Raw genomic sequence first — 26786 nt, forward strand, 5'->3', positions numbered from 1 at the left:
AACTAAGACCTGGGTGCTTCACAAGAAGATGACCTCTCCTAATGCACTTGGCAAAGCTGCATGGAGGCAGTGCCCTTTCTTCCTTCCTATTCCCTGCTACTTGCTATTCCATATCTACAGTAAAGACTAGAGAAGGCTGCAAGGCTCGGCAGATAATCTTGTCAGTATAAATTCTAAAACAGCCTCAATATATGGCACATCATCCAGCTGCAAGCCTCTCTGCACTGACTCTACAGCCTTCTAATGTATAGAGCCTGGGTTTCTGGAAAGGATCCCCACGAATGAGATGGTTTTGCTCTCACAGCAGCAGCATCTTTCTCAGAAAGGGAGAAATGTATTTAAATTAGGGGCCTGGCTATCTGCCAGCAGGTAGCTAGGCTTTTCCACAGAAAGGACGTCCCTTAATCTTACAGACCCATTTGGATGCTGGAGACACACGTGAGTTTTTCCAGAGGGCAGCTATTGATCTAGAAGGCTGCAGAGGACCAGGGCCAACTTTAGAATTGATGCAGCATAAATGGAGTTAGACCTGCTCACTGCATGTTTGAATTTGCTCCCCAGTGTTTAGCTAAAGCCTGGACTGGGAGGTGGTAAATCTAATCTGTGGTCAGTGAGGGGAAGATCTGTGCAGCTTCACTTCTCTCCAACATGTCCCTGTATGGCAATTTGATTACGCACATCCATGCTCAATGAGGCAACCCCCTCATATAGGGTTGATACCTCTTAACCTTCTGCAGAATATGTTTGACACTCCTCTGGCCTCTTCTAATTACTAAGGGCCCCATTCTGTGACCTATAATCGTGTACTTTGCTCTGCCAGTAGCCTCACTGAAATTAATGGGACTACTCACAGAATAAGCTACTACTCAGTGTGAGTAGAGGGGCAGAATAGGCTCTAAATCAGTTACTTTTTCTTTCCAAAAGGAACAAAATTCCCCCTTAATCTCAGGAGCTGTAACAAAGAGAAGATGTTCATGGAAGGAGTTTTAGAAAATTGATTAACAGTAAAGTGGAGCCCAAAACTGCACCTCTGGATCAGGGTTTGGGTTCAAGACTAGGCCCACCTTTTCTTAATAGGAGAGTCTCATGGCACTTCATTGCTGCATTTTATAGTAGAGTTGTGTAAAACCTTTTCTGGTTTTTGCTTCTGGCTTCATGTTCCCTAAATCTCAGCGTGAGATTTTGTTTCAACCGCATGCAGGCCCTGCAAGCAAACCACAGCCACGATCAGCTTGGTTTCAAATCCAACATTCACATGGCTTCTACCCCAAATCATAAATCCCACTGTGTCACCTGGAATTAGCCCAAACATGGCCAAACCTCAGCCTGCATTCATGGGAAACTTGACCTAGGTTCACTGAAGGGTTTGTAAATCCAGCCCGCATTCTGGGTTTGTAACAAACCCCAAACTGGGCAAAACCTTGTTGGTTTTAGGGTGCTTTGCAAAGCTTTAATCTGGATCTAGTTAACAGGCCCATGGTGTCACCTAGTGGTGACAGATTGCACTGGCTTGTGTAAGTGCACCATACGCTCCCCCAACACACCCTGCATAAGTGGGCTGTAATTGCACTTTTAGTAAATAAATCTCTCTAGAAGTGCATGAATTATTCGAGAGGTGGCACAACTTCCCAGTGCAAATCATTCAGTGCTCACCAGAAGTCAGGGGCAGACTCAGCTTTCCCTGTCATTTTCATGAAATCAGCGCACACAGTCTCCTACAGTAACTTTGAAGGAAAGCCGTCTGCATCAAGCTCAAGCTAAAATCCATTTTAGAGTCATCAGATTAAAAGTCACAATGCTTCTGAATTATTATACTTACTGCTGTTGTTTCAAGTGACACCTAAGAGCCCTGTAACAAAGAGATTAGAGGGAAAAATGGCCTCTGTTTGCACTCTAGGTGTTGACGGCTTCCCCCATGTAGTCAACCAGGTACATGAGTTTTCAAAGGTGGCTGCTGATTTTTGGAGGACCTTGCACCTGATTTTCATAAGCACTGAAAGTCACAGCACCCATTGGAGTGTCAAATAGAGGTAAACTCTTCTGCAAATCAAGGTATCTCAGGTTGGACACTTCTGAAAACACTGGCCTTAGTCACTTTCCCCAGGGGTTGCATGGGTCATCCCCCCAGCAACAGGGGAAAGAAAAATACATTAAAAGACAGCAAAACTGGATTGGAAGACCACCACATTGGCAGCGAGACTGGGAAGCAGGGGGAAGAGCCTGAAAGTTCAGCTTGGTATTTGAACTGACGAGGATTTCAGTGTCCTGATGTCCCTTTAAATGTATCATCATGGAGCTATCTTAGGTGTTTACTTTCTGATTCTGCCTTCCTACCTGTGGCTTGACCTTCCCTTCTAATCTAGTCTCACTCTCTTCACAGTAGAGTACCTTTGGCATTCTCCCACACACTTTCTGTAGTGAACCTCTCCCTGGCGCTCTTAGCTGTGTAGCTAGACACCACTGGCAGGTTGCGGCAGTATTTGCTTCCCCTTTATCAATCCATTGTCACAGTGTAGGCATAGGGCTTGACGATGAAAACAGACACAGGCCCAAGGCATAAAATTCTGATCCAGATCCAAACTTGCCCAAAGGTTTTGGGGGTTGGGCATGGGGGGTGGGGTGGGGGAAGGGGTTTTGCCTAAATCCAAGGTTGCTGTTGGGGCCCATCCCTAGCTGAAGGTATTAAGCATGATAATAGCACAGATCAGGTGTCATGTTCATGTCAGGCAATTCCAAACATCTGATCTCAGCCAGATTATATAGAACTGGGGGGCGGGGGGCTTAACACCTTCAGGCCTGGATTTCAACATACACTTCATAACATGGGGAAACCCTCCACTTCCCAGCATTAAATTTGTGAGCTCTTCATATCTTGAATCATTCAAAGGGTTTCTATGTTTCCTGGGACACACAGAATTGTTTACTCCTGCACCCTGTAGCCTTTGCTCTATTTATTTCAGGATGTTCTGGATTTCACAAGCCGATCTCACCCCTTCCAATGCGGGGACATCATGACATAGGGTTTAGAATTGAGGAAAAATCCCCCTCCCCTGGTAATGGTAGTAATTTTATTACAGGGTGCGGGATTAAAGAAAACAAATATCTCCCAAGTATAGCATAGCATAGCATTTATTAGCTAATCATGATTATTAACCAATTTAACAATTACATAATGCCACCTTACATTTATAGAGCACCTTTCATTCCAGGGCACTTACAAAATATACACATACAGTACCACTGCAATGCAGCCACTTCTGGGGTGGAGGGCAGTTCTTAGATGGACAACCAGCACACAACACAATGGTGAGGGAGAGATTTTGATCACATTGTCCAAGGCAAAACCCAGCTCTTTGTAAACGTGCTTTAGACTCTTTCATATTCACACAGGGCAGGCAGGGCCCATGTAAGTCTCCTGTGTGAAACAGTACAGAGTCAGCTGCATGGACCTCCTCTATCTATCCTGGAAGGGCAACAAGCCCATCTGACCACACTAAGATTGTAACTCTATGATGTGAAGGAGTCTAGTGATTCCAAACCTGGGGGACAGCTTCATGATCTGAGCGCCACCAGCTTGATGCCTGCTGTGGCAGACATGTCACATTGAAGGTCACAGGCTCCCTCATCACAGTAAAGCCAGAGAATCTTTTCCTTCCTTCACTGCTTTTTTCACATCTATTATAGCTTGTTGTAGAGTGTCCTCTGCTGGCAGCTTTGTGTAGCTGCTTTGAGGTTACACTCAACAAGGAGGAGGAAACTTGCTACATCGGTATAAAACCAGACAGCCATTCCATAACAAGCAATGATTTCACAGGTCAGCCAACAGGCCTTGTGCTAGTGCAAACGAACAATTTGATCTAACTGTTGACTCCACCTCCTCAGCAGCTCCTCGGCTTGTTTGTTTCCTCACACCCCCTTTTGGCCTGGTAGGAGGAGGGTTCACAGTGGGCATCCAGTTGCTGTTTCCCCAAGACCACTGCACTTCTTCTCACAGTGGGTTCTGTTTCCCCTCTCCTGCCTTAGGGCTCTGGAGGAGCTGTAAACAGTAACCCCTGCTCCTCAGAAGGGAGCTGACATCCTGTCCCAACACACTGGGCCAGGAAACAGGAATCCCTTGCTGGGGCTTCAGAAAGCTGGACAGTTTTCACCTGTGTGTTGGTGTCTCAGAAAACACAGGAACCCTCCATAGACTTACAACCACTAACCTCCCCTAAGGCTTTACAGTCACACGTTCTCCCACCTCCAAGAACCCTCTCACTTGGCCTTGTGAGACAGGCAAGCATTATCCCCATTTAACACATGGGCAAAATGAGGCCAAAAGGTTAAGTGACTCACCCACGAGACTAGCACAGACAGCCAGTGTTAATTAAAACTAGGATGGGAACTCAAGAGTTCAGGGCTTCCAGAGCCTCTGCTCAGAGCACAAGCTGTTCTTGTAAATTTGTTACTTAATTAAAGTAATAAAAATACTTCTGAGAGAACATCCATAAATATCATCATGTACTTAGATTACTGGTTAATTTACACCTGGCTGCCGTACATGTAAAGTGCACCCATGGGCTAGGAACTGCTTTTTAATGGGTGTGGGAGTCACTTTCACTTGAGCATCCTGAAGCAGTTGGATTTTTGTTCAGAATAGTACCACCGCCTAATTGCTATTCATGACTCATCAGGTGGACACACACAGGCTCAGAAGATGCCTGATTTGAATATTGTTGATGAAATACCATCCAACTGAGCCCTGGATGGAGTGTGCTACTCTGTAGCAAGGCACTGGAACTGCAATTTTATACCTGTCCTTGCTTGTCTGCCAAGCTGAAGGCACCAGATTTTGCTTCAGTTCTAAAAGGGGGAAGAGACTGAAATGAAATGAATGCCATTTGGGTATGCTTCAAGGACAGTGTTTCCTGGATGGACCTAGCCTGCCTGGCCTGGGTGTCAGGATTCAGCTCAAAGCACATTGGGATGGCTCTGACACCTGAAAATAACATATTAAAATGACAATGCTGATAGACCCCAACCAGCAAAGTGCTGGAGCTGTTATCAAGCAACTTAAAGTGCATTGTTTACAACCGTCACCAAGGCACTGCCCAGAACTTTCAAGCTATACATATGCAAAAGCTCTCAGCCTCACTCACCACAAAAATGCAGCATTCAGGGGGGGAAATTACTGTAGACACTAGAAAGCAGTGCCAGCACTGCAACACTACAGCAAGCCAATAGTGCTGAGGTGAGGGCTCTTTCAGATGACACCTTGGAAACTCAGGTTGTGTCTGTTATACACAGACATTAAAGACCTTAGGACCATTTGAACAACAGGGTCCACCAGCACCTTTGGCCACAAGCTTCCCCTTGACACTGTTTTGTATTGGTCGGTTGCCACCTTCTAGGCTAGCGGTGGTGGTCAGTGGTATTGTGTGCACTCAGTTTGAGGATCCTTTGGAATGAAAGGTAGTGTGGGGCAGATTCTGAACTCTGTCAGACCATTGTACACGGAGATACTCCAATCTGAGATCAGAATCTGGGTCTGCATCTTTTCCTTTACAGATCAAGTATCATTATAAATGCTTCCAAATTCAGCCTGCAGTTCAAAGCATCCTTTTGTTACACTTGTTTTGACCCACTTCCTACTTTGACAATGGTGATTTTAGAAGGGGGTGTGTGTGTGTGTGTGTGTGTGTGTGTATGGTTACATCAGGGGAAAGTCAAAGGGTGTGTATGTAAATCTATTGGTAACACCTTCCCTACACACAGAGCAGCATCAACTAACTAGAGGTGTAATCCAAACCATACTGGCAGCAACACAGCCGGAGTTTCTTCTGAACACTTTACAGAGTGGAATCTGGCTCCTGTTCCCGTATTTACTTTTTTCTTCAGCTTCCCCAATGACCCCATGGATCCTTATTCTCCTAGTGTATCAACCTCAACTGGCTCCAGGCACTTTCCTGACATGCTGCAGCATGTGCTGATTATCCATAGGGGGTATCCGACACCGCATACCAGCCAGAACATCACACAGCCACATTGCACTAATGGGGCCAGACTGCTCTGCTTCAGTCTCTCACACACATAATGAGATTAGCATTTGAATAGTGCCGATCAAGTTACCAGCAGCATTGAACCCTGGGTCCAACAGATGCAAATGAGTGACTATAAATTTTGCTCCTTTCTCGTGGGCTGCGAACACAGACTGAACTGTGGCTGACTGTGACCCTGAAACCCATATCTCATTGGGACCCAGAATTCCTGAGGGTAGAGGAGAGGGGGCATCTTAGACTGGATGGGATATATATATAAATTTTAATGCCTATTGAAGCACTGACACACATGCACTTTTGAAAATTTTACCCACATAGCCTGCCCAGGCAGGTAGATGCATTCATTAATGAAATCTGTCCCATGTGACTACTGATTCAATGCCTCAGAAGTGGCTGAAATATTCTTGGGCATCAGTTTCCTCTCCGCCGCGCCTCAGCCTAGCATAGTCTCCTCTAGAAAAAGTGAAGGTACAGAATGTGACACAGTTGGAATGATTTGGCACTGCTCGGAGAGGATGGAGTTGGGAGGAATCCTCTCCATTTCACATCTCAGTGCTGTCAGTCTAAGCCAGAGAAATGCCTGAAGACACTGCTAGGGGCAGCTACCCTTTTGGAGGGATGCACACTTGACTTATGAAAATGAGATCTGCAGCTGTGAGAGCACAAGTGCTGCTGGAATGCACGGTAGCTTGGAAAATGGAAAGAAAAAGGAAGTCACCGGAGTGTTTTTTCTTGTTAAAGGAGTTCATTGTGTTCACCAGATTTCATGCCAGCAAATACACTACATCTAAGTGACCCCAAGCACAGGTCATTTTCTTTTTAAAATATAGTGCAAATATGAGTGAGCTGAATTCATGTGAATACAACAGATGTCCTTGAGAATGCATTGTGTTCCAATAGATTTTATTTTTCTGCACACAACTGACAAAAAAACACAAAAGGAGCCTGTGCCAGCTTTCAGGGCAGCTTGATCAATTTACTCATTAGTATTACCAAAACTGGTCAAATTAATTGCTCATTTTCTTTCTAAGCAACACCACTGAATGCTCTATTTGCATTCTTGCATCTTTTTTGTGTCCAGATATGTGATTGGAAGTCACCTTTTAAGCTAAACTAGCTTCTACATGGTAGGACTCCGTTCATTATTCCTGACAGCATTCCCAGCAGTTGTTTGTTGTGTCTAGCTTTGGATCTCTACTAATAATTCCACTAGTTTAGGATAGCTTCTTCCATCATCTAATTGTCTTTTGCCAGGGCTTTTCATTACTCTTTCTTACTCCTTAGCCTAAACTTGCCTTGCATTCTTTTGAGACAGTTGCTTCTTGTGTCATCTCCGTTTACTGCTAACGGTAATTGCTCCTCGCTCTTTATAACATTGCTTGTGGCATTTTTATTTAGGCTTTCAGTTTACGCAGTGCATTTTTTAATCACCGCAGGTGCAGGTGAGGAAAATACACACACACACAAGCAATAAAAATAAAACCAAAATTAGCTCAATGGCAGAACTCCCTGATCCCCCTCCAATTAAAAAAAAAAAAAAAAAAAAAAAGAGGAAATCCAAGTCCTTCCCTTCTCATTCTAGCTCCTCCGAAAAAGCCAGGCAGAATAAATAGATCTTGCTACAAAGATCAATCAACCCCTAGAGGGAAACACATTGTAGAGGCTAGGGACCTTCACTGGGAATGCCCTGCCTCAGCTCCAGGGTATGCTAATCTAAGGCCTGTTAGTTTTACAGCCTAATTGAATTTCCTGTCAAATTAAGACAGGTAGAAGTGTATTTTAAAACACTCAACTAATGAAGCCCTTTACAGATTCAAGCCAGCACCTTAAATTGCAATTTATAGAGCACAGTCTTAGTATCACCCTGCAACAGATGCCACTAAATAGCCTCATTCTGCATGAAGTGCAGCTTCCACATGGTTTTCAATGGCAAGCCCGACATGGAGTGTGTTGCAGTAATTCACACTAGGTAGTAAAGGCACAGGTAACTGTGTCAAAGTCTTCATGTCCAATAGCAGCAACAAGCGTCCTAGCCAAGTAGAGATGGAGGAAAATGAAAAGTCTGGACAGCAAGTGCAATTCTGGAATCCTGAAGTACTAGGATCCCAAGAGTGAGCGTCACCTCAGTCAAAGGACAAATACCTTCTTCTGTCTAGCTGGAATGACCATGACGATTGTCTTGGCTCCCAGCCGAGCTTTGATTGTTGCCAGACGCTGGGAAAGCAAAGCAACTACACCGTGCAGATCAGATAAATGGTGACAGACAGCTGGCATTTGAACAGAGCTTTACCCACCACCAGCTAAATTAGTGCTGATTCTGCCACACCCAGACCCAACATCAGACAGGAGATTTTAGGACTGTTTGCCACATCATCCTTGGCCTTAATTCTGTGTTAGTGCTCTTTATTTATCAGTTTCATGAGGAATAAGTATATCAAACAACTTACAGGGATAAGGCAGAATTTAACTTAATTCTTAATTTAGTGGTTTGGAACTCTCTCACATTACACACACTTGCTGAAACACATGACCTTACGTGACAGTTCTTCCTCGTTTCCTTCCCACTTTCCTGGTGTTTCACTGGTGCAACCTTGATTGCCATCTGATCTTTCTGTTGCTGGATGCCATTTCACTGGTATTTCTGCATCCATGTCACAGGTCAGCCTCTGAACATAGGTGCAGCCACGAGACCCGACCTATGCAGTATGGTTTAAGCTTTCACCTATTGGCTCTTGCATACTCTTCTTTCTGCTAGATTGGTGATGCCCTGGATTCTGACCTGGAGCACAAAGGTTTTAATTGAGTTACAGGTAGCTGGGCTCCTGTGCACCCTAGTTGTTTGTTGGTACTCCAAGTACATTACCACAAATCTTGGTAATGCCAACACATCGGTGAGAAGACGGATTGATCTTGACACTCTGCAGAATAGTGTCCTTGATCAGCCAATCGTTCACCTAGGGAAACAGAGTACACAAGCACTGCCTGTGAGGGAAGGCCATAACCCCGATCCAGACTGGACTGGAAAGCAGGAAGGGACATACACTGCTCAGATCTCAAAGCAGGACTGACCCTGAGCAGGCTGACATGGGAGCTCTTTTGCTGAGCTCGAAAAGAAAGCAAGCACTCACTGGAAATTCCTTGGTCACAGTTAAGTTCTGTGGTGACCACAGGGGGAAGAGGGCTGATTGGTGAACCTACATACTGTCAGGAATGAGGACATGCAGCTGCCCAGTCTCCGGGCAGCCTATGAGCACAGCTGAGCCACCGCATTGACCACTCTGCTCGACTGTCTGAGGAAGCCAGCAAACCTGCTCATAAGCCCAACAGCCACTACGGATCCCTGGCTGCTCAATGCACTTGCTCGCAGCTACAGTCTCTCCTGCGCCTGCCCTGTTCCTCCCTTGCTCCAGGCCTGGTCCAGACTTGTTCTCAGCTTGCTACTGTCCTGCCCAGTCTGCTCGGCTCCTGATTCTGGCTGTGACCCTTGGCTCTGACCTTCGGTGTTGTTCCTGGTCTGACTACCTCTGCTCCAAACATTAGGCCTGACCACCCATGGCCTGGTTCGTGACGCACACAACTGCTGCCCTCAGAGACCAAAAATCCATAACCATGTCAGAAGCTCTGTTATGTCATGCTAGGGAGTTGAATCCAGGTGCAAGAATCCTATACAGAAAATATCTTTATAGAAATAATAATCTACCATTTAAAAGTGAATATGCCCGAGGCTGAAGAAGGGTTGAGACTCCTCTTGTAGACAGATGGGGGGGAAAAAACCTCACAATGAACATGAACAGTAGTCACTGTGTGAACTTGCAGAATGATGTGCTGGACCAAACCCAAGTAGCTCTCCTTGCATGCAACCCGTGGGTGACAGGGGAGATTTCAAAGAATCTGTAATACAGGCACAGTAAAGTCTAAGATCTTTATTACATTTTTATAGATTAAATAAATCTTCAGTAGAGGTTTTTGTTTTTTTTTTTAAACACGCAAAAGGAAAAAATACATTCTTCATGTACATATGAAATACTGACCATGTAGCAGGGACCACAGACAGTGCAAAGTCTTAACTCAGATGCAGAGACATCACCACTTTGGTCGATTATCATTACTTTTTCTACAGCATAATTAGAGCAAATCAACACTTCGTCACTGCTCCAAAGAGAACTCCAAACCCTTTACTTCCAGAGGATTCTACTGGGTGGTGCGTTAAGGGTTTTTACACTCACTATGAAATCCTGGCATTGCACGAAAACTCCCGTACTTCCCAGCTTCATCTCTGTGGCTTACACATTCATAACCAGAGTGGGAGGTTCATTTACGATTGTGGCCAACTCCAGGAAAACCACAGAAAAATATACATCCCAGTAAAGAGAGAGAGGAACTAACTGGATGTGTTGATTGTTGCAGGATCCAGTAAAACGTGTACATGCACATGAGAGACTGGAGACAGTGAGCCATGACTGAACAGTTCCTATTACTAGTCTGGAGAAAAAGGGAATTAGGATATGACGAGTAGTATTTTCCCCAGACTCATCCTCCTCGTCTCTCAGTATGGGATATCATTCTGGTAGTACTGGATCATGTCATATGTTCTACTCCTACAAAACAACAGAAGAATCCTGGGTAAATGAGAGGGGTTATAGGAATGCAACAGCAGATCAACGGCAAAAGTGAAATCCCAAAGAAATGCAAGATACATGGATGGTAACTTCTAATCAAAAACGTAGACCTCCACTTTGAAGGCACTGTGAAAGGAGAGTCATGATGACTAATGCGTAATAGCCTGCTCTTGTTTAGACTAGCAGAGCTCACCTGGCCCTGATGCCAGTCAGCGGAAAGTACATGTAGAAATCATTCAATAATTTCACCATTAGATCAGCAGGTTCTTTGTTTCAAAACAGTTCATACTACTTCCCTCTTCAGTTCTTAATCCTGAGTTGAATTACATTCAGTGGAAACTATGATACTACATGACAGCTGGGCATGTTAGTGACTACTAGGCTAACTTGAGAAACCCTTTGTTCACTGATACTGGGACTGGTGCAGCAACAGCAGTAGTAAAAAGGAGAAACTGACTTATAACATTGTAAGAGTTACATCCTCACCAACCTGGACTGGCTAAGCACGGCTCTGACTAGCCTTCCATTATTGCTATGCTAAAAGAAAATAACTTCCTTGCACTTTCCTATGGCAAGATTAAAAGTGGGCAAAGGCTGCAATTGCTTTACTATTTTATGCAACTGCGGCAAACAGACTTTCAGTGCTTAGACTGGCAAGAGGCACCTTAGGCAGATTAGATACACAACTCTTCTGTTTAGGGGAAAGAAATACATAATTATCTAAGCAGCATTCAGAGTATTGCATAGGGGCAGGGTCACATAAAAATCCAAGTAATCTAAAATAGTCAGAACAGGAACAACAATGGAAATAGAAGTAACAAGAGTAGCAGTTAGCAAGCAAACCTAAATGTTACACTTATGTTTGTGACACACAGATGAATCTGATATGATCTTCTACCTCATCCCACTGTACAAGGAATTGAGGAGACCAAGGATGAGGAAATGACAATGCCAGTTTTTACAATAGCAACTAAACTTTTAATATTTAAAATATATGTTTTAAATTTAATTTAATTTTCTCTTTAAATCTTTCATAGGACATTGTAAAACTATTTATGTACCTGGAGGCAAGAACACAGTTACCACTGGGTAATTAGTTAACGAGGTGACATTTTTATCTGCTTATTGTGAAGCCAGTGCTGTGCTTTATTCTATTCAGTACACTAAGTAGCATAACCCAAGAAAATGAAGCCCACCCAGACTGGTTGGGTGAGCCGAGCCGCCAAACTACCGTCTTTACTCTCCAAGATGCTGTTCTCTTTCTGAGCCATTGTAACATTATGCAATGAGTAGCGTTGGCATGTGGAGTACAGTGAGATGACTAATGCACCAATGTGATACAGAGGCACGAAGAAAAGTTTGATTGGAAAGACAGGAACTTATCACAGAAGGGTTGGTTATACTTTTCTCCACAAATACTAATTTAGCACTTGTAGTGCTTTACATCTTCAAACTGCTGTACACCCAGGCGGTATTACTCTCCCTGTTTTACAGAGATTAAGTGACTGGGCAAGGCAACACAGCAGGGGCTGCAAAGATTACTGTAAACCCCAGCATTCCTGTCTCTGAGTCTCGTGCTCAATCCAGTAGGCTGTACAAGCTGCTTCCTCTATAAATATACTCCCAGCTTCCTAAAAGGCAGCAAGCATGAAGGTCACAATCTCTCTTCATTCGGAAAAGTAAGCAAGAGGTCCCTGTTGCCAGCCAATACCATTCTCTGGCAACCTCATCTCTGCATAAATCAGAAAGGAGTCCCATGCTTCAAACAGTAAGGCACAATTAGCTGAGTGCAATATAGTCAGGCATAGGTCACTGCTGGAGGCAAAATGCTGAACTTGATTAGGCCAGTGGTCTGCTATGGCGTAGAAAACTCCATGTTCTTTACACCAGCCAACAAACTGATGCAGTGCCAGGCTGTGCTCAGCAGTATTCTACTTCCACAAAAGGGAATATATGGCAAGGTACAGTATGGCCACAAGTTAGGGCCACTATCCTGCATTACCATGAGGTCAACAACTACAGAGCTTTATGCCACCTATGGCTCATTAGTTAAACAAGACCTTTAACCCCCTCAAAGACTGACCAACTAGTGTCCAGATCTAGGGAAGAGACAAGGAGAAGACAGATAGAAGATGCCAGACCTGTTACTGAGGAAGCAGCTCTGTATGATCTTAATGATGAAGTTTGCTGCCTCCCGCTCTGTCATGTTGGGGCTGAACCTATGCCTGTATGGGGAGTGGAAAAGCACACATTAGTTAGTCTGGTTGTTACAGTGGGAAAAACAAACAGTTGGGTATTAGTTCTGTACAGCTTTTCTCCTGTAATAATTATTAGCATTCAGTCTATACCACCGACACTATAAGCATCACTCTTGAAGAATCACCTGAGTGCTGAGACTCACAAGAAAAGGGATGGATATTGTAAGATTCTGGCTGGATTTCCAGTGAGAACTCTAGAAGGGGAGAGACCTAAACAAACTCCTTTAATCTTTCAGCTCCTGTCCTTCAAACATCTGTACTTTGGATAGTAGGTCAGTTGGGCTCAAACAGTCCGTTCGCCACCATGTGGAATGAATGAATGTCTGTTGGAAATGGTGACTGCAGAGCTAACGCTGGAGTCAGAATGCTGCGGATTTGGGTTTAAGTGCCCCACTAGAAGATGTACATATACCAAACTACTGATGTTGTAATGCAGTATTAGGGGAGTGCTGTCCTGTAAGGATGATACATTTAGATTCTTGGTGCCTGTCTTGGTGAACGTTAAAGATCTCAGTGGCATTTGCGAAGAGTGCAGGGGATCATCTTAGACCCTAGACAACATTCTCCTTATTCAAACAGGTTCTCTCCTCTCTGGTTATGTTTTTGCTGATGCTGAGCAGTTTAATTTACTCTATTTACCTGCACAGTCACAGCACTAATTGAATTTAACTCATTTTGTGCACAGTGCTTTGAAATTCTTATGGCATGAGAAATGCTATAGAATAACCAAATTCTACTTCTTTAAAACATTTATTAGGCCATATTTGCCTAGGGTAAAATGAAACCTGCTGCTATGTTAAGACAAACAGCAGAAGCAATCCTCCTATGCTGAAAAAATAATGAAAGGGTTAACAGATATCTGCAAGACTTACTTTAACAACTTGATTGTCTGCCCTCTGAAACAGGGCAGCCCTGTATCCAACATCAAGGTAACCAGGGAGACCACAGCATCCATGTAGGGTCTAGAGAGAGAGAGACAGACAGCAAAAGGTAATTAGAGTTCTCAAACTTTTCCTGCCTTTGCTGGGTACAAAGCACAAGCTGAGGAATTCTGCTGGGAAATGGATCACACCTTTTACTGTAATTAAATCTACACAGCATAATCCTCTTATGTTTGCTGATGGAGTTGCACTGCTGTTCACAGTCTGTCACCCTAATTAAATTACTGCGACAAAAGCAATTTCATTCCCCAGTGTTTGGCAGCAGATAAACAAAATGGTGTGAGATGGATAACAACCTCGGGCGAATGGTACTAAATAGTATTTGGGTAAAGTAATGTTCTTTTGGCTGTGCAAGTGTAATCAGCTGGATCCAGCAGCACAATTCTCTTAAGCCAGCAACATGGGAAATCCATGGATGGGGCACTATTTCCTAACTCCTCTGCATAGCCCAATACTACAGTGCCATGTCTTACCCCCTCCCCCCATCCACTGTGTGAATACTCCCAACACTCAGATGACATTTTTGCCTCAATTTAAGACCTTCCCTAGGCTGCCAAAATTAACAGATAAAACTCTGCTGACAGGACTAGTGTTTCCAGATGGACACAGGTTGGGCTGCTAACTGAGGAAGCTTTGATTTTGTAAGTTAGCATCAATAATACTTGGCACATCTTCACTGCACGGTTAATTTGGGCTATTTACTCAGGTGTTGCTCCTAACCCTCCTCCTGTCCACACATGAAACTCTCTCACCTAAGTAGGGTGGTGCTTTCAACCCAGGCTAGCTGGCTCACCTGGGACTACAGGCTAACGCTCAGGTGCAGCTTTCCACTTGGGCTGGTAACCTTCCCACTTTACAATTAGGATGTAGGTTAAATCACTCAGGTGCTGATGGTTCTCCAGTGCCTTCCCCCAACTGCCCTAATGTGCCTAGAAGGCAGACAAGTTCCCCCACAATTCAATGAATAAGAACTAGCTCCACTCAGCACAGCACAGAAAACAAGATATGCCATCAGAAGCCCTAGCGACACACGAGTGAGTGCAGCACCAGTAACTTGGGTGTGGTTTTGCAGTGCAGCTGCTCAGACTTGTAGTAGGCTAGCCAGGAGCTGATCACCTAAGTAAACTCAGCAGGAGAAGACAATATTCACAGTGCTTCCCACTGAAGCACCTCAAAGGCATTCTATAAAAGGTGGGAAATAGACACATTTTAGAGAGGAAAAATCAGAGAGAGAGATTAAAAAGGCAAATTTTCATAAAGGTGGCCTCAACCTGTCTGAAAATATACCTCTTAAAGATTTACCCAAAAAATTACACAGTGGCAGAACGGGGAACAAAACCTAATTCTCTTAACCGCCAGTACCCCATGCCCTGTTCAGTAGGCAATGCTGCCTCCCTAGCCCAAGTTTGATGGTGCTAGGCAGGTGCTAGCACTAAAGTAAAAATTTAAGGAATCTTCATTGTGACAGCTTGGCTCACCAAACTGCTTACGTGCTTTACAATGGAAGTTCTGGCTCTACTTTCTATGGCTCACCTTGTATGCACCACATCAGCTGGAGCTAAATGTGGTTGTCCTGTTAGTGCGGACAGAAGAGGTCCCAGAGGAACTCAAAAGCTTTTTACATACCCCAGATTATTAACGCCACCCACACTAAGTACAGTGAAGCAAGGAAAAAGTTCACTTAAAGATCGTCCTGGCAGGAATTCCCCCATGTGACATACAAGCACGAAATAAACAAGAAACCAGGAAGTCCAATCAGAACCAGATGTCAGTGCAAACTTTGTAAGAGGCCACCTTGCCACACACTCTGGCATTGTTATAGAAGAGGAATATGTGTTGGAATAGACTCAGGGCCAAGACAGACTAGTCTTCCCCTCACAGATTTTAGATCATATCCATAATCTGCTGAACACAGGCTGATTCCTTATGGTAAGAGCAGAATTTTCACAGTTCTTCATAGTTCAAAAAAAGAGCTCAGATTCTGGAGTCATGTCTATTATCTGAGAGAGGATCTCACTGTTTTGGGGAGCAATGATTCCATTTGCACAGGATGCGGCCTTCAGATAGGCATGAGATTCAAATGCATTAAGCAGTAAAGAAAACTAATTGCTGCTGATTCTCTAAATAGAGGTGGAAGCACCTCTGCCTATGAGCAAAGAGAAGAGATGTGAAGCCTTCTCACCTGACTGCTAGGTATCCCCTGACACACATCTCCATGAACCACTTGAAAGGGGTGGCCTCCATTTTTCCTCCCATTATCATCACCATCTCATCGGTCAGCTTGATGTCTGGTTCCCAGCCCAGATTTCCACCAGGTGAGCTTTCAAACATGAAACCAAAATCTGCACACACACACACAAACATATAATAAAACAGTGAACATACTGTATTGGTTAATAGGGCACTGATCACTGTAGAAACTAAATGCTTAATTGCATTCAAAAAATGAGACCAGGAATCCATGTGGAGACTTGAGCGGAAATGGAATCAGCTCATCTTGGCTCACCCCCTAAAGGGCCAGCTGTCTTCTCTACTGCCTAGAGTTTCTCTGTGGTTTCAAGTCTTATGTAGAATATATTACAATAGCCTAGCTAAAATGTTGACAGATCGTGTCCCTTTCATTAGCCATATGTGACCAGAGACTGTGACCATTCCTCTCCTATGCAGACCTCAAACCTCCTTCATCCTGGTGGCAACTTCAGGCTAGACTACCGTAATGCTCATTACTTAGGGCTACCTTCAAGACCTCCCAGAAGCACCAATTAGTGCAAAAATGCCCCTCAGTATCCTGCCTTTCCCAGAAATACTCTTTATACCTCCTGGTATTGTCCCAAAGTATGGTACAAAAATCCATGGTTTCTCTGCCCATGAGGATACCAATCATGCAGCTGTTCCAATCTGGCTTCCCTACAATAGGGAGAACAGTGAAAGGGGTAACTGAGAGGTGGGCCCAAGACCTCACATTTTGATTATGTATTGTACACACTGTACATTGATTTATCCTCCACTGAAGTGTGTCTGCAGGTGAACTTGGAGTGCATGAATACAACAGTAAAGATGAAACTTAACATTAGGTGTTTTACAACTTAGGGTGCATTAAGTAAGCTTCTCACTGAAACATCAGTGGAGTCCCATAAATGCAAATTCTGTGCAGAGATTATACAGCCTTGGCAGATTGTTATGTAAACTCTCACTGGTTAAAGCACAAAATCTAAACCCATCCATACAGCGATGAAAGAAATCAAATGATACTTCACTAGCATATCTAAAATTAAAAGTCGCAAGCAAGTGCTGGCTTAAGGCTGCTAGAAATTTGCAAGGCTGGATTACAGAGAAGCACACAATCACATGTGCTGTATTGAAATACACACTTCTTTCACACATTAGGAAATCTTCCCATCCTTTTGGTAATCATAAAATCACAGAACAGAGAATGACTTCAAATGAGGAGAATTGGCTTTTTCATTTTTTTTAAATAATACCTTGCAGCAGAATGAGAAGGCAGAGACATACAGACCAACAGGACACAACTGACCAATATGAATGATGTGCCCCTTTTTGTCCAGCATGATGTTGCCATTGTGTCTGTCTTTAATCTGGAGCAGAAACAGCAGGAGGCTATAGGCAGCCATACTGCGGATGAAATTATATCGAGCCTGCATAAATGAGAAATTAAAAGAAATTCAGAAGAGGAAAGCTAGTTTGCTACACCATCCCAGGAGCAGATATAACCTGATAAAGAATTTCTTCCATTCATAGTTACAGTGATCCGCTTCTTAAATGAATGACATTCACCACTAATGCAACAGCTTTATGCACAGCCTGCTCACAGCTGAGAAGTGGATTATCTGCATCAGACACCAGATACAATATCATGGTAATAATTGTACCATTTAGCGTCACGGTACTTCTTATAGCCAGAATGCTTCTCAAGTCAAGATTCTGCTATGTCTGGCCAGTTGGTACACTACCTTTTGGAAAGCAAGGGTTGATTCGTCTCCATACTGCCTTGTAAAGTAATCATACATTCCGAAGTCTGTCTGCCTGCCCAGCTGGTCACGGGATGTGCAGTCAGGAATGCATTCAATAACACCACACTGAAGGGGAAGACAAACAAGACTGTAAAGCACGTTCCCAATATATATTTCTCATTGCTGATGGCAGCTATATAGAGCCCATGGGACATATGGATAAAAATGTATGGAACACTGAAAATATATTTTCTATATATTCATAAAAAAGAATGTCTCAAACTTTCTATCTTTCCTGTAACTAACTGATGAGGAGATTCATGACTGCTTCCTAGAGGTATTTTCTTTGGCACCTTCTGCTGCTCACACAACTTATTCTCAAGCGAGAGGGGGGTAGGAGTGTCATAGGCAGCAAGGACCCATAGTCAGAATCTTGGGGGAAGGTGATCTAGGGATAAAAATTCCCTGCTTTAGAGGAATATGGGCTGAAAGAGAGATACCCTTTCTAACAGTGCTAAATTCCATTCTACAGTCTGAATAGTTAATCGTCCACTTACCCCTGGGGCTGTGGCCACCACTCTATAGGGAAACACAAACAGGTCCAGGCCTACCAGCTGAAATATATTCTTGAAGAGATCAATGATTTGTAAAGCTAACATGTCCTGTTCAACAACAAAAATGCACAAGTATTAGAGAGGTCATGCAACAAAATCCAACTGGTTATGAAAGTGGTCTGAAGAGCTACAGGGCAAACAAACATCACAGAGAGTTAGCAGATGTGTACTTAGTGCTGCACTCACTGTATCTGGAGAGGAAAACGGGTGGAAAATGCAGTTTGGGAGGGCAGCAAGTCAACGTATACAGATGTCATTCAGATAAGGTGTTAACACTGCAGACTTGTCTGCTTGCCTCTGGTGAGTATCAAAATCCCTGGCATTCCTTGAGGGGAGTATGAGTAACTCCAACATAGTAGCCAATATTCCCTCTCTCAGTTAAAAAGAAACAGGTCTGAATACATAACACACAACTTTAGAAGCCACTGCGTCGCTACCACTATCTAAACTTTTTTTTTTATTTTGTTGTTTGGAGTGTGAGATTTTAACAGGCATTTTTGGCACGGGGCAAAGCTGTGTCTTGAACGTATGAGATTTTTCTTTCCACCATTTTTCCAGGATGGGGTAATGTAGTTCTTCCTCTTCACTATGTCTCTGTAATAAGCTAAACAATTATTCCAAGAGCCCCACACAGAAGTGTACTTGTGTTAATTTGACTCCCTTTTAAAACACCACCGTCAATCAATTTTCGATTACTACAGAGGCCTTGTACCTGTCTGCAGTCATCGCCCACTTTAAAGATAGCTGCCTGCCAACAGATCTTCTTACTGTCAACCCCTTCTTCTCCACTTTCATCTATGGAATCAGAGCGACAACGCAGACCTGCAAATAGAGCACAAAGCAAAACTCGAACATGGAGCTTAATTAGCAGCTTTGAATCACAATACTTGACAGTACGGGAAACTCAACACTTCACTTGTCTACAGGAAATTTTCTGCACTGCAGGGTGAATTAAACTAACACTGAATTCCTGAAGATGACATGTTTCCTGAAATACAAGTGGAATTTATACATATAAATTATATTTCAAAACAGCCCTCATGGTCTGCCTGAGAAGTGCATGTACGAGTCAAGCACAGGAGCTAAAAACCCTTCTGAAATTTATGTTTTAAAAATCATTGCAAAGCTGCATTAACCTGAGTTTCCTTGTTTTCTAAATTACCCAAAGACACTTAATTTACATGCTGGGCTAAAAGTCCTTGGCAAAATTTCTTTAGTACACAAATATTTGCCCTGTTTTTACAAGATTACTTCCAAAAATAGCAGGTTTGCCTCTTGAAACTCAAACAACAAGCTTTTCCCCCCCACAATTTACAGAATTCAATTACTGGATTGAATAATCATGCCTTCAATTAAATTCTGAACCTAATTTTACTGTAATGACACAAGCCACCAAAAACATGAAATTCTAATGAATCTCTGACTTAACTAGTTGTGTAAATGGTTAAGAACTATTTTACTGACCTTCTTTTTCAAGTTCACTGACTCCACACCATTTCACTTTAAACTTGGCCAAGTATGGCGCTTTTGCAGCACTGAAAATACGAACACATAAGGAAGTTGAGTTTGATGTATTCAACCAGCAAAAATTCCTAGAAAAGACCTAAATATTGAGACTAAAATTATCTGAGGGACAAAACAAGACTATATTGGTCTCTACATATGAAAGAGACAAGATATTACCTCACCTATCTTTTACTGCACCAAATTCTGTTGGTGGAAGATACAAGTTTTCTAGCTACTACTCTGCTTCCTTCCCCAGACCTGAAGATAAGCCCTATGTAGCCTGAAAACTTGTACCTTCCACCAACAGAAGTTGGTTCAGTAAAAGGTATTACCTCGCTTACCTTGTCTCTTTCATATCTTGGAACCAACAAGGCTACAACACAGCAAATTACCTCTGCATAGGCGTTCCAGACTTGTAGTCAATATCCAAAACAATAGCTTCAGGATTGCTGGGCAAGTAACAGCCTACAAAAGGAGAGAAGAGAACTTGATAGACACAAAGTGAATTCACCCGCTAGCGTAACCAAGTAAAGTGCTAGAAGTTTGACAATACATTGATTCATGTATTTTTAAAATCTATATTGAAGTTAGAAATGTATACATTACTGTGTGCCACCTAGGACAGTCTACAGGCTGTAGCTTGCCTTCTATAAAGGACACCGAATACCTTTTGGATTGGTGACTGATTGCCAGAGAAAATAGATTACAGTTTCAAATGTGTACAGCAGGATCTTTACCACAGAAAGGTGCAGATAAGACTTCACTCTCAAAAATGCCTAATAAGAACTGATAGCACAGCCCAATGGACTGGTGAAGTCCCCTCGTAATGGACAGATGGTACAGCAATAAGGATTGGTTAGGGAGAGGCCAGGAAAGGTTTCCTTCTAACAATTTTAAAGGTGAGAGTCAGAGAAAAAAAGTGTCTTGGAGAGGTGGAGACTTTCAAAGTATGGGATATGTATAGAGGGAATAGAGGGTGAAGAGAGGGAAGGGCAGTTAGATGGATGTGTCTCACTCCCAAAAACTTACTTCTTCACAGGCATAGCCTGCCCATCATTACTAAAATCATGTGACACACAGAAAATTGTTTCTTAACCTCATTCTTCAATTGCACTGCTCTCCTCATTCCTCTTCCTTCCTCCCTTGATGTGTATGTTGTCTAATTAGACTGCAAGCTCTTTGGAGCAGGGATCTTTATTAATGATCTGGAGGATGGGGTAGATTGCACCCTCAGCAAGTTTGCGGACGACACTAAGCTGGAGGGAGTGGTAGATACCCTGGAGGGTAGGGATAGGATACAGAGTGACCTAAACAAACTGGAGGATTGGGCCAAAAGAAATCTAATGAGGTTCAACAAGGACAAGTGCAGAGTCCTCCACTTAGGAAGGAAGAATCCCATGCACAGCTATAGACTGGGGACCGACGAGCTGGGCAGCAGCTCTGCAGAAAAGGACCTGGGGGTAACGGTGGATAAAAAGCTGGATATGAGTCAGCAGTGTGCCCTGGTTGTCAAGAAGACTAATGGCATATTGGGCTGCATTAGGAGGGGCATTGCCAGCAGGTCACGGGAAGTGATTATTCCCCTCTATTCGGCATTGGTGAGGCCGCATTTAGAATATTGTGTCCAGTTTTGGGCCCCCCACTACAAAAAGGATGTGGACAAGTTAGAGAGAGTGCAGCGGAGGGCAACAAAAATGATTAGGGGGCTGGAGCACAGGACTTATGAGGAGAGGCTGAGGGAACTGGGCTTGTTTAGTCTGCAAAAGAGAAGAGTGAGGGGGATTTGATAGCAGCCTTTAACTACCTGAAAGGGGGTTTCAGGGAGGATGGGGCTAGGCTGTTCTCGGTGGTGGCAGATGACAGAACAAGGAGCAACGGTCTCAAGTTGCAGGGGGAGGTCTAGGTTGGACATTAGGAAAAAGTTTTTTACTAGGAGGGTGGTGAAGCACTGGAATGGGTTACCTAGGGAGGTGGTGGAATCTCCATCCTTAGAGGTTTTTAAGCTGAGGCTTGACAAAGCCCTGGTTGGGATGATATAGCTGAGGTTAGTCCTGCTTTGAGCAGGGAGTTGGACTAGATGACCTCCTGAGGTCCCTTCCAACTCTAATATTCTATGATCTTCATATCTGGATTGTGACATGCCATGCACACTGTTGGTATATTTGTGCTACTATGTTCATGCTTTGCTTAACACGGAACAACACTGGCAACAGCAGAGTGAGTCACTTATCAGCCCCAGGCAGCAAAAATATTAAAAGAGGCAGAGAAGAGACCAATTGTCCCATGAATCACTCATAAAAAAATCAATATTCATGAAAAATGCAAAAGGAACATACAATATGATCAGACCACTTCTTACCAGGCTGCACTTTCACCTCAGACAGAGCACTCAAACAAGCTTTCTTTCTTTCATCTCCTTTAGGGAATGGTCTGGGAAAAAAGACAATTTATTTTACTTATTGAAATCTGTTTCACATTTAAATAAACAAAATATGTGTTTCTTCCTAGAGTAACAGCAATCTCTTAGTGCACTGCTTCAGCTTTATACACACTCATTCAGTATGGATCCTGAACCTTTTCCTATACTAATATTGGTTAAAGTCTTGGCCTTTTTAATAGTTCTTCTTTTAGCTCTGTGAACATCACTGGATATGAAAGATCACAGACTGTACGGTAGCTGGCAACAAGCCTTGGTCTACTTCCCTTCTCTCCCTAGTTGACTGGCCACCTGGAGAATCATTTTATTTTCCAAGAGTGTGTGGGAGGGTGAAGCTAGCATCTTTAAATGGCTGAGCTACATGCCCATAATACATGATTGCAGGAGGAACAGTTTCTTATATGTGCAGGCTCCAAGTCCTTTTCAGAACTGGCCAGGAAATCCTTGGACTCAAAGCCCTCTCAAAAGCCTTCTCAGTGCTTGTTGTTTATACTGTACCAAAGTGTGTGCAACTATAAATTGTCTGTTGCTGACAATCATAGAAAAGCTCTGTAGAACAATTTAACATGACTAATGTGAAACTGCCCAGACAAAATAAGAAATCTGCCTTTATGCCAAATAATACACACACTCTAAACCAAGCTTCTTGAATTCTCAATCTAGGCCCCCACTCAGCCCAAGGGGAAGCAAATGCTTTGCAACATTTAACAACCACTCTGGTTGACTAAACAACTAACCTATAAGCTCCAGAGTTATGTTGAGCCAAGGATGATCATGGCTATGATTTGAGACAATGAGAGTAATAAGGCATAACGTGGGGAAAACTGGAGGGGAGGCACAATTTCTGATTGACTGCTGATTTCATCCACCCCATGAGAAACATTGCATCCCCCTCTGCAGAGCTTGGCTCAGACAGCATTGCACTCCTAAGATAACAAAACATTTCTGAACATCCCAGGAATTTTCACAATCCATCCACATCAGCTATACTCAGGGGTTCTTAAACTTGTTTTGCTGGGACCCTCTTTGAAAATATTTCAGGCTGTGATGACCCCCCAACAAAAAAGTGATGACTTCCCCCCATGCCATGCCATCCTTACTGGCAAGCACAGGGGCTGATAGCTCACGACCCCCTGAGGATCACAACCCCCAGTTTGAGAACCCCATGCTACAGGGTAAAACTTTTAAGTACTGCAACTGGCGGAGGGTGAAGGATATGAAAATATTACGTGTCCTATCGTGCTGGAATTATGGTTCTACGGGGAAAGAGAGGAAGGGAAAGTTATGGGTTAGAAGTATTACATAATGGTAAAGATGACATTCTGGCATTTAAAAAAAAACCCATAGTCCAAGTTCATTTTATTTTTTGGAGCAAGATAAGAATGATTCTTTATAGAAACAAGATATACATAATGTACACTATATATTGAACAAGAGGATCCCCTCTAAAACTATGATTATTCACAGAAATTTCACATAGTAAACGGCTAAACAATTTGAGTAACAACACATAGTACAAAAGGTGATATGACTTTAAAATTGTCTTCTATTTTAGCAGCAAAATGCCAAAAACAGAAAAGGTTGGTACCAACAGAACTGAAGCCAAGCTTCTGGAGTATTTCATTGTTCACTGTAGAAATTTTTGCTTAATGGGTGAAATCTCAATCTGAACAATAGGAGACTTTGAACAGTTTGATTAATGAAAGCTTTTTTTCTTGGTCTGGATGTTACACCGAGGATTAAAATAAATAAAAGACATTCTGATGTTTCTTTCCTTGCTCAAGGAACTAATGAAGGCCTGTCTAGACACAGTTTTTGTAGCAATTTAAGTATTTCGGTTGGTGTGGGGAGTGATTTTATATTGATATACGTGAACCATGTCCTAGTGTGGATGCGATTATACAGATATATAAAAAAAAAAGTTTCTTACCTGTAAAATAACTGTTGTTCTTATAGATGTGTTGTACAGATCTACATTCCACTGCAGGTGTATGTGCACTCAATGCACTCAAGTGAATCGAGTGCAGAAGTGATTGCCTCCAGAAATATCATCTTCATAAACAATAAAGGCAATGAGGCTGACACCATAGGTTCAAAGGAGAATCCTATCTGTTTGGAGAGAACTAGTTTGAGATCCCATATAGGTACAGGATCAGACCTGGGAGGGTAAGTGTTGAATAAAACTTTCAAGAATCAGGAAACCAGAGGGTGAGAGAAAATGGAAAACCCTGGAAGATGTAGTGCAGATATGGAAGCCAGGCAGACTCTCACAAAACTCATGGAAAGGTCTGATGATATCAGATGCAACAGATAGTCCAACACATCTATCCTCTGGGTGATGGGACAATAAGTGTTGAGATTGTGCCCAAATTGAAAATCTCTTGCATATGACTCTAGAGGATTTTTTTCTACAGTTCACCAAGATGGTCTGAATGTCTTGGAAGCATGATTTCTCGTGAGAATTTAACCAGAGGACATCCATGTTGTGAAGTGGAGAGAGAGGAGGCTTAGATGAAGAGATGTGCCCTGGTTCTGAGAGAGGAGATTCTTGACTAGAGGTAAAATTATCGATGACCAGTGGGAGAGGTGATGTAGATCCAGGGACAAATACTGTTTTGGCCACACTAGACGCATGAGGATTAATATTGATTTGTCTCTTTTCAGCTTCCTGAATACCCCTGGAATGAGAGGAACTAGAGAGAAAGCACGTAGAATATAACTGGACTGAGGGAGAAGGAAGGCATATGTGATGGAGTCCAGACCATGGACTACACTGGGTCAAAATCGCCTGCATCTGTTGTTCAGGTTGGTCATGTCTATTACTGTGCGCCACTGCAAAGGGCACTAGAGACAGCCTTACGAATACCACAGAGGGAAAAATCTCCAGCACCGGTGCATGCGGCACACGCACCCCTTCCTGGAAAGGACATGAGCAAGCACTCCAAGAAGAATGATTTTTCTTGATGAAAATGTTCAGTTCCTTAAATCTACAACGCAGCAAAGACCATCAGGTTTTTGTACGGAACTTCCTCGAAATCTCCCAATTCCAGATGAGAAGGTACTTCTTGAAGGTCTTGTGAGATGGGTCCCTGAAAAGGACAGTGAAAGTGGTTTGAGAAAAGGGTGGGAGGTGAATTGGAGAACATATCCTTCCTTTGCTGTGCTGAACACCCACTTGTCTGACGTGATGTTTTCCCAAGCACAGTGAAATAAGAACAGGCATGTTATGAACAGTGGCAATATGGTTAGCATGCTGTCCTCAATCAAGCAGTCAGAATGCCTGCTTGGAAGTTGTGGTTATCTGATGAAAAGGGCTTGCTGTAGATGAAGGAGGTTGGTGACACTGAAAAGGTCATGATCTTCTCTTCAACAAATCCTGTGACCTCTGCAAGAAAGAGAATCTATAGGAAGAGTGTGGACTAAACTGTTTCTTCTTTTTAACTAGAGTGTAAACTATTGAATTAAGTGTTGCACCAGAGTCTTACAGCATGGTCCGTTCTGTTGGAAAACAGTTTAGATCCTTCAAGGAGTAAATCTTCTGTTGCATTTTGCAGCTCTTTTGGAATGCCAGAAGCCTGCAGCCAGGAAGAGCACCAAATGGAAATCGCAGTCATCACTGGCCATGAGTCCATATCAGCAATGTCAATGGCTGCTTGAAGGGATATTCAGGCCAAGAAGTGGCCTCAAACTAAAGCCAGAAACTTGTTCCTCATGTTCCTCTGGCAACTTGTCAGCAAAATTAGAAATTGCTAAAAAATGAATAAAAATATATGTAGACAAGACAGCCTGATAGTTCGCCACTTTCTTTTGAAGAGCAATGATGGAATAATTCTTTCAATTATATAAATCCAGTCTCTTGAATTCCTTTGGGAGTGGCTTTATGATAGTACTGACGAGACCACTCATTAGCAGCTGTGACCACAAGGAATTGGGAACTGGATCAGTTAAAAAAATAAAAATAAAAAACCTTGTTGAAGGACTTGATATCATCTGTCTCCTCATACACCCATAGGTGGTGTAGAGGCTAGGGTCTGCCACAGGGTTTTCACCAGCTCCAGCAAGGCTTCATTGATAGGAAGAGCAACCCTTCCCAGGGCAGGAGTCTGTAAAATATTATGGAGACTGTGTGGGTTTTCCTTGCACAAGTACCCTTGCACTACTACGGGAAGTAACCATCCTCCTCATGAGGCTGGAAGATCTTAAACTCCTCTGGCATAGAGATATTGACTCTTGAGTAGCTTCTTCATCTTGAGATGATGATGAAATATGGGAGGGGGAAAGGGGGGAGAGGGGAACATCCAGAGATTCCTCCATTATGTCATAGGGTTGAGTACAGTGGGTGGAGGGATGGTAACAATATCCTGGGTAGAGGTTTCCTGCACTTGGGGAGGAGGAGATTGTA

At 43.1% G+C, this 26786-nt stretch overlaps 1 protein-coding gene across 2 annotated transcripts in view; it reads right to left on the reverse strand.

The window, feature by feature from the left end:
• Window positions 1–9946: 9946 nt before the first annotated feature.
• The window catches only part of PI4KA (phosphatidylinositol 4-kinase alpha), an 89593-nt gene continuing 72753 nt past the window's right edge, over window positions 9947–26786 (reverse strand). For both annotated transcript variants that reach the window (XM_067539903.1, XM_067539902.1), the window contains exons 45-55: window positions 22307–22377; window positions 20340–20412; window positions 19906–19976; window positions 19154–19263; window positions 18385–18489; window positions 17828–17953; window positions 17392–17512; window positions 16039–16198; window positions 13788–13877; window positions 12799–12882; window positions 9947–10636 (exon numbers count right to left, since the gene is read on the reverse strand). In XM_067539903.1, coding sequence (XP_067396004.1) covers window positions 10585–10636; window positions 12799–12882; window positions 13788–13877; window positions 16039–16198; window positions 17392–17512; window positions 17828–17953; window positions 18385–18489; window positions 19154–19263; window positions 19906–19976; window positions 20340–20412; window positions 22307–22377 — 1063 coding nt within the window. In that variant the 3' untranslated portion in view covers window positions 9947–10584. The remainder of the gene's footprint in view (window positions 10637–12798; window positions 12883–13787; window positions 13878–16038; window positions 16199–17391; window positions 17513–17827; window positions 17954–18384; window positions 18490–19153; window positions 19264–19905; window positions 19977–20339; window positions 20413–22306; window positions 22378–26786) is intronic.

The sequence above is a fragment of the Emydura macquarii genome, unplaced genomic scaffold (genome assembly GCF_026122565.2).
Source record: "Emydura macquarii macquarii isolate MOO-44397 ecotype Brisbane River unplaced genomic scaffold, CSIRO-AGI_Emac_v2 contig_554, whole genome shotgun sequence".
Taxonomy (NCBI): domain Eukaryota; kingdom Metazoa; phylum Chordata; order Testudines; family Chelidae; genus Emydura; species Emydura macquarii.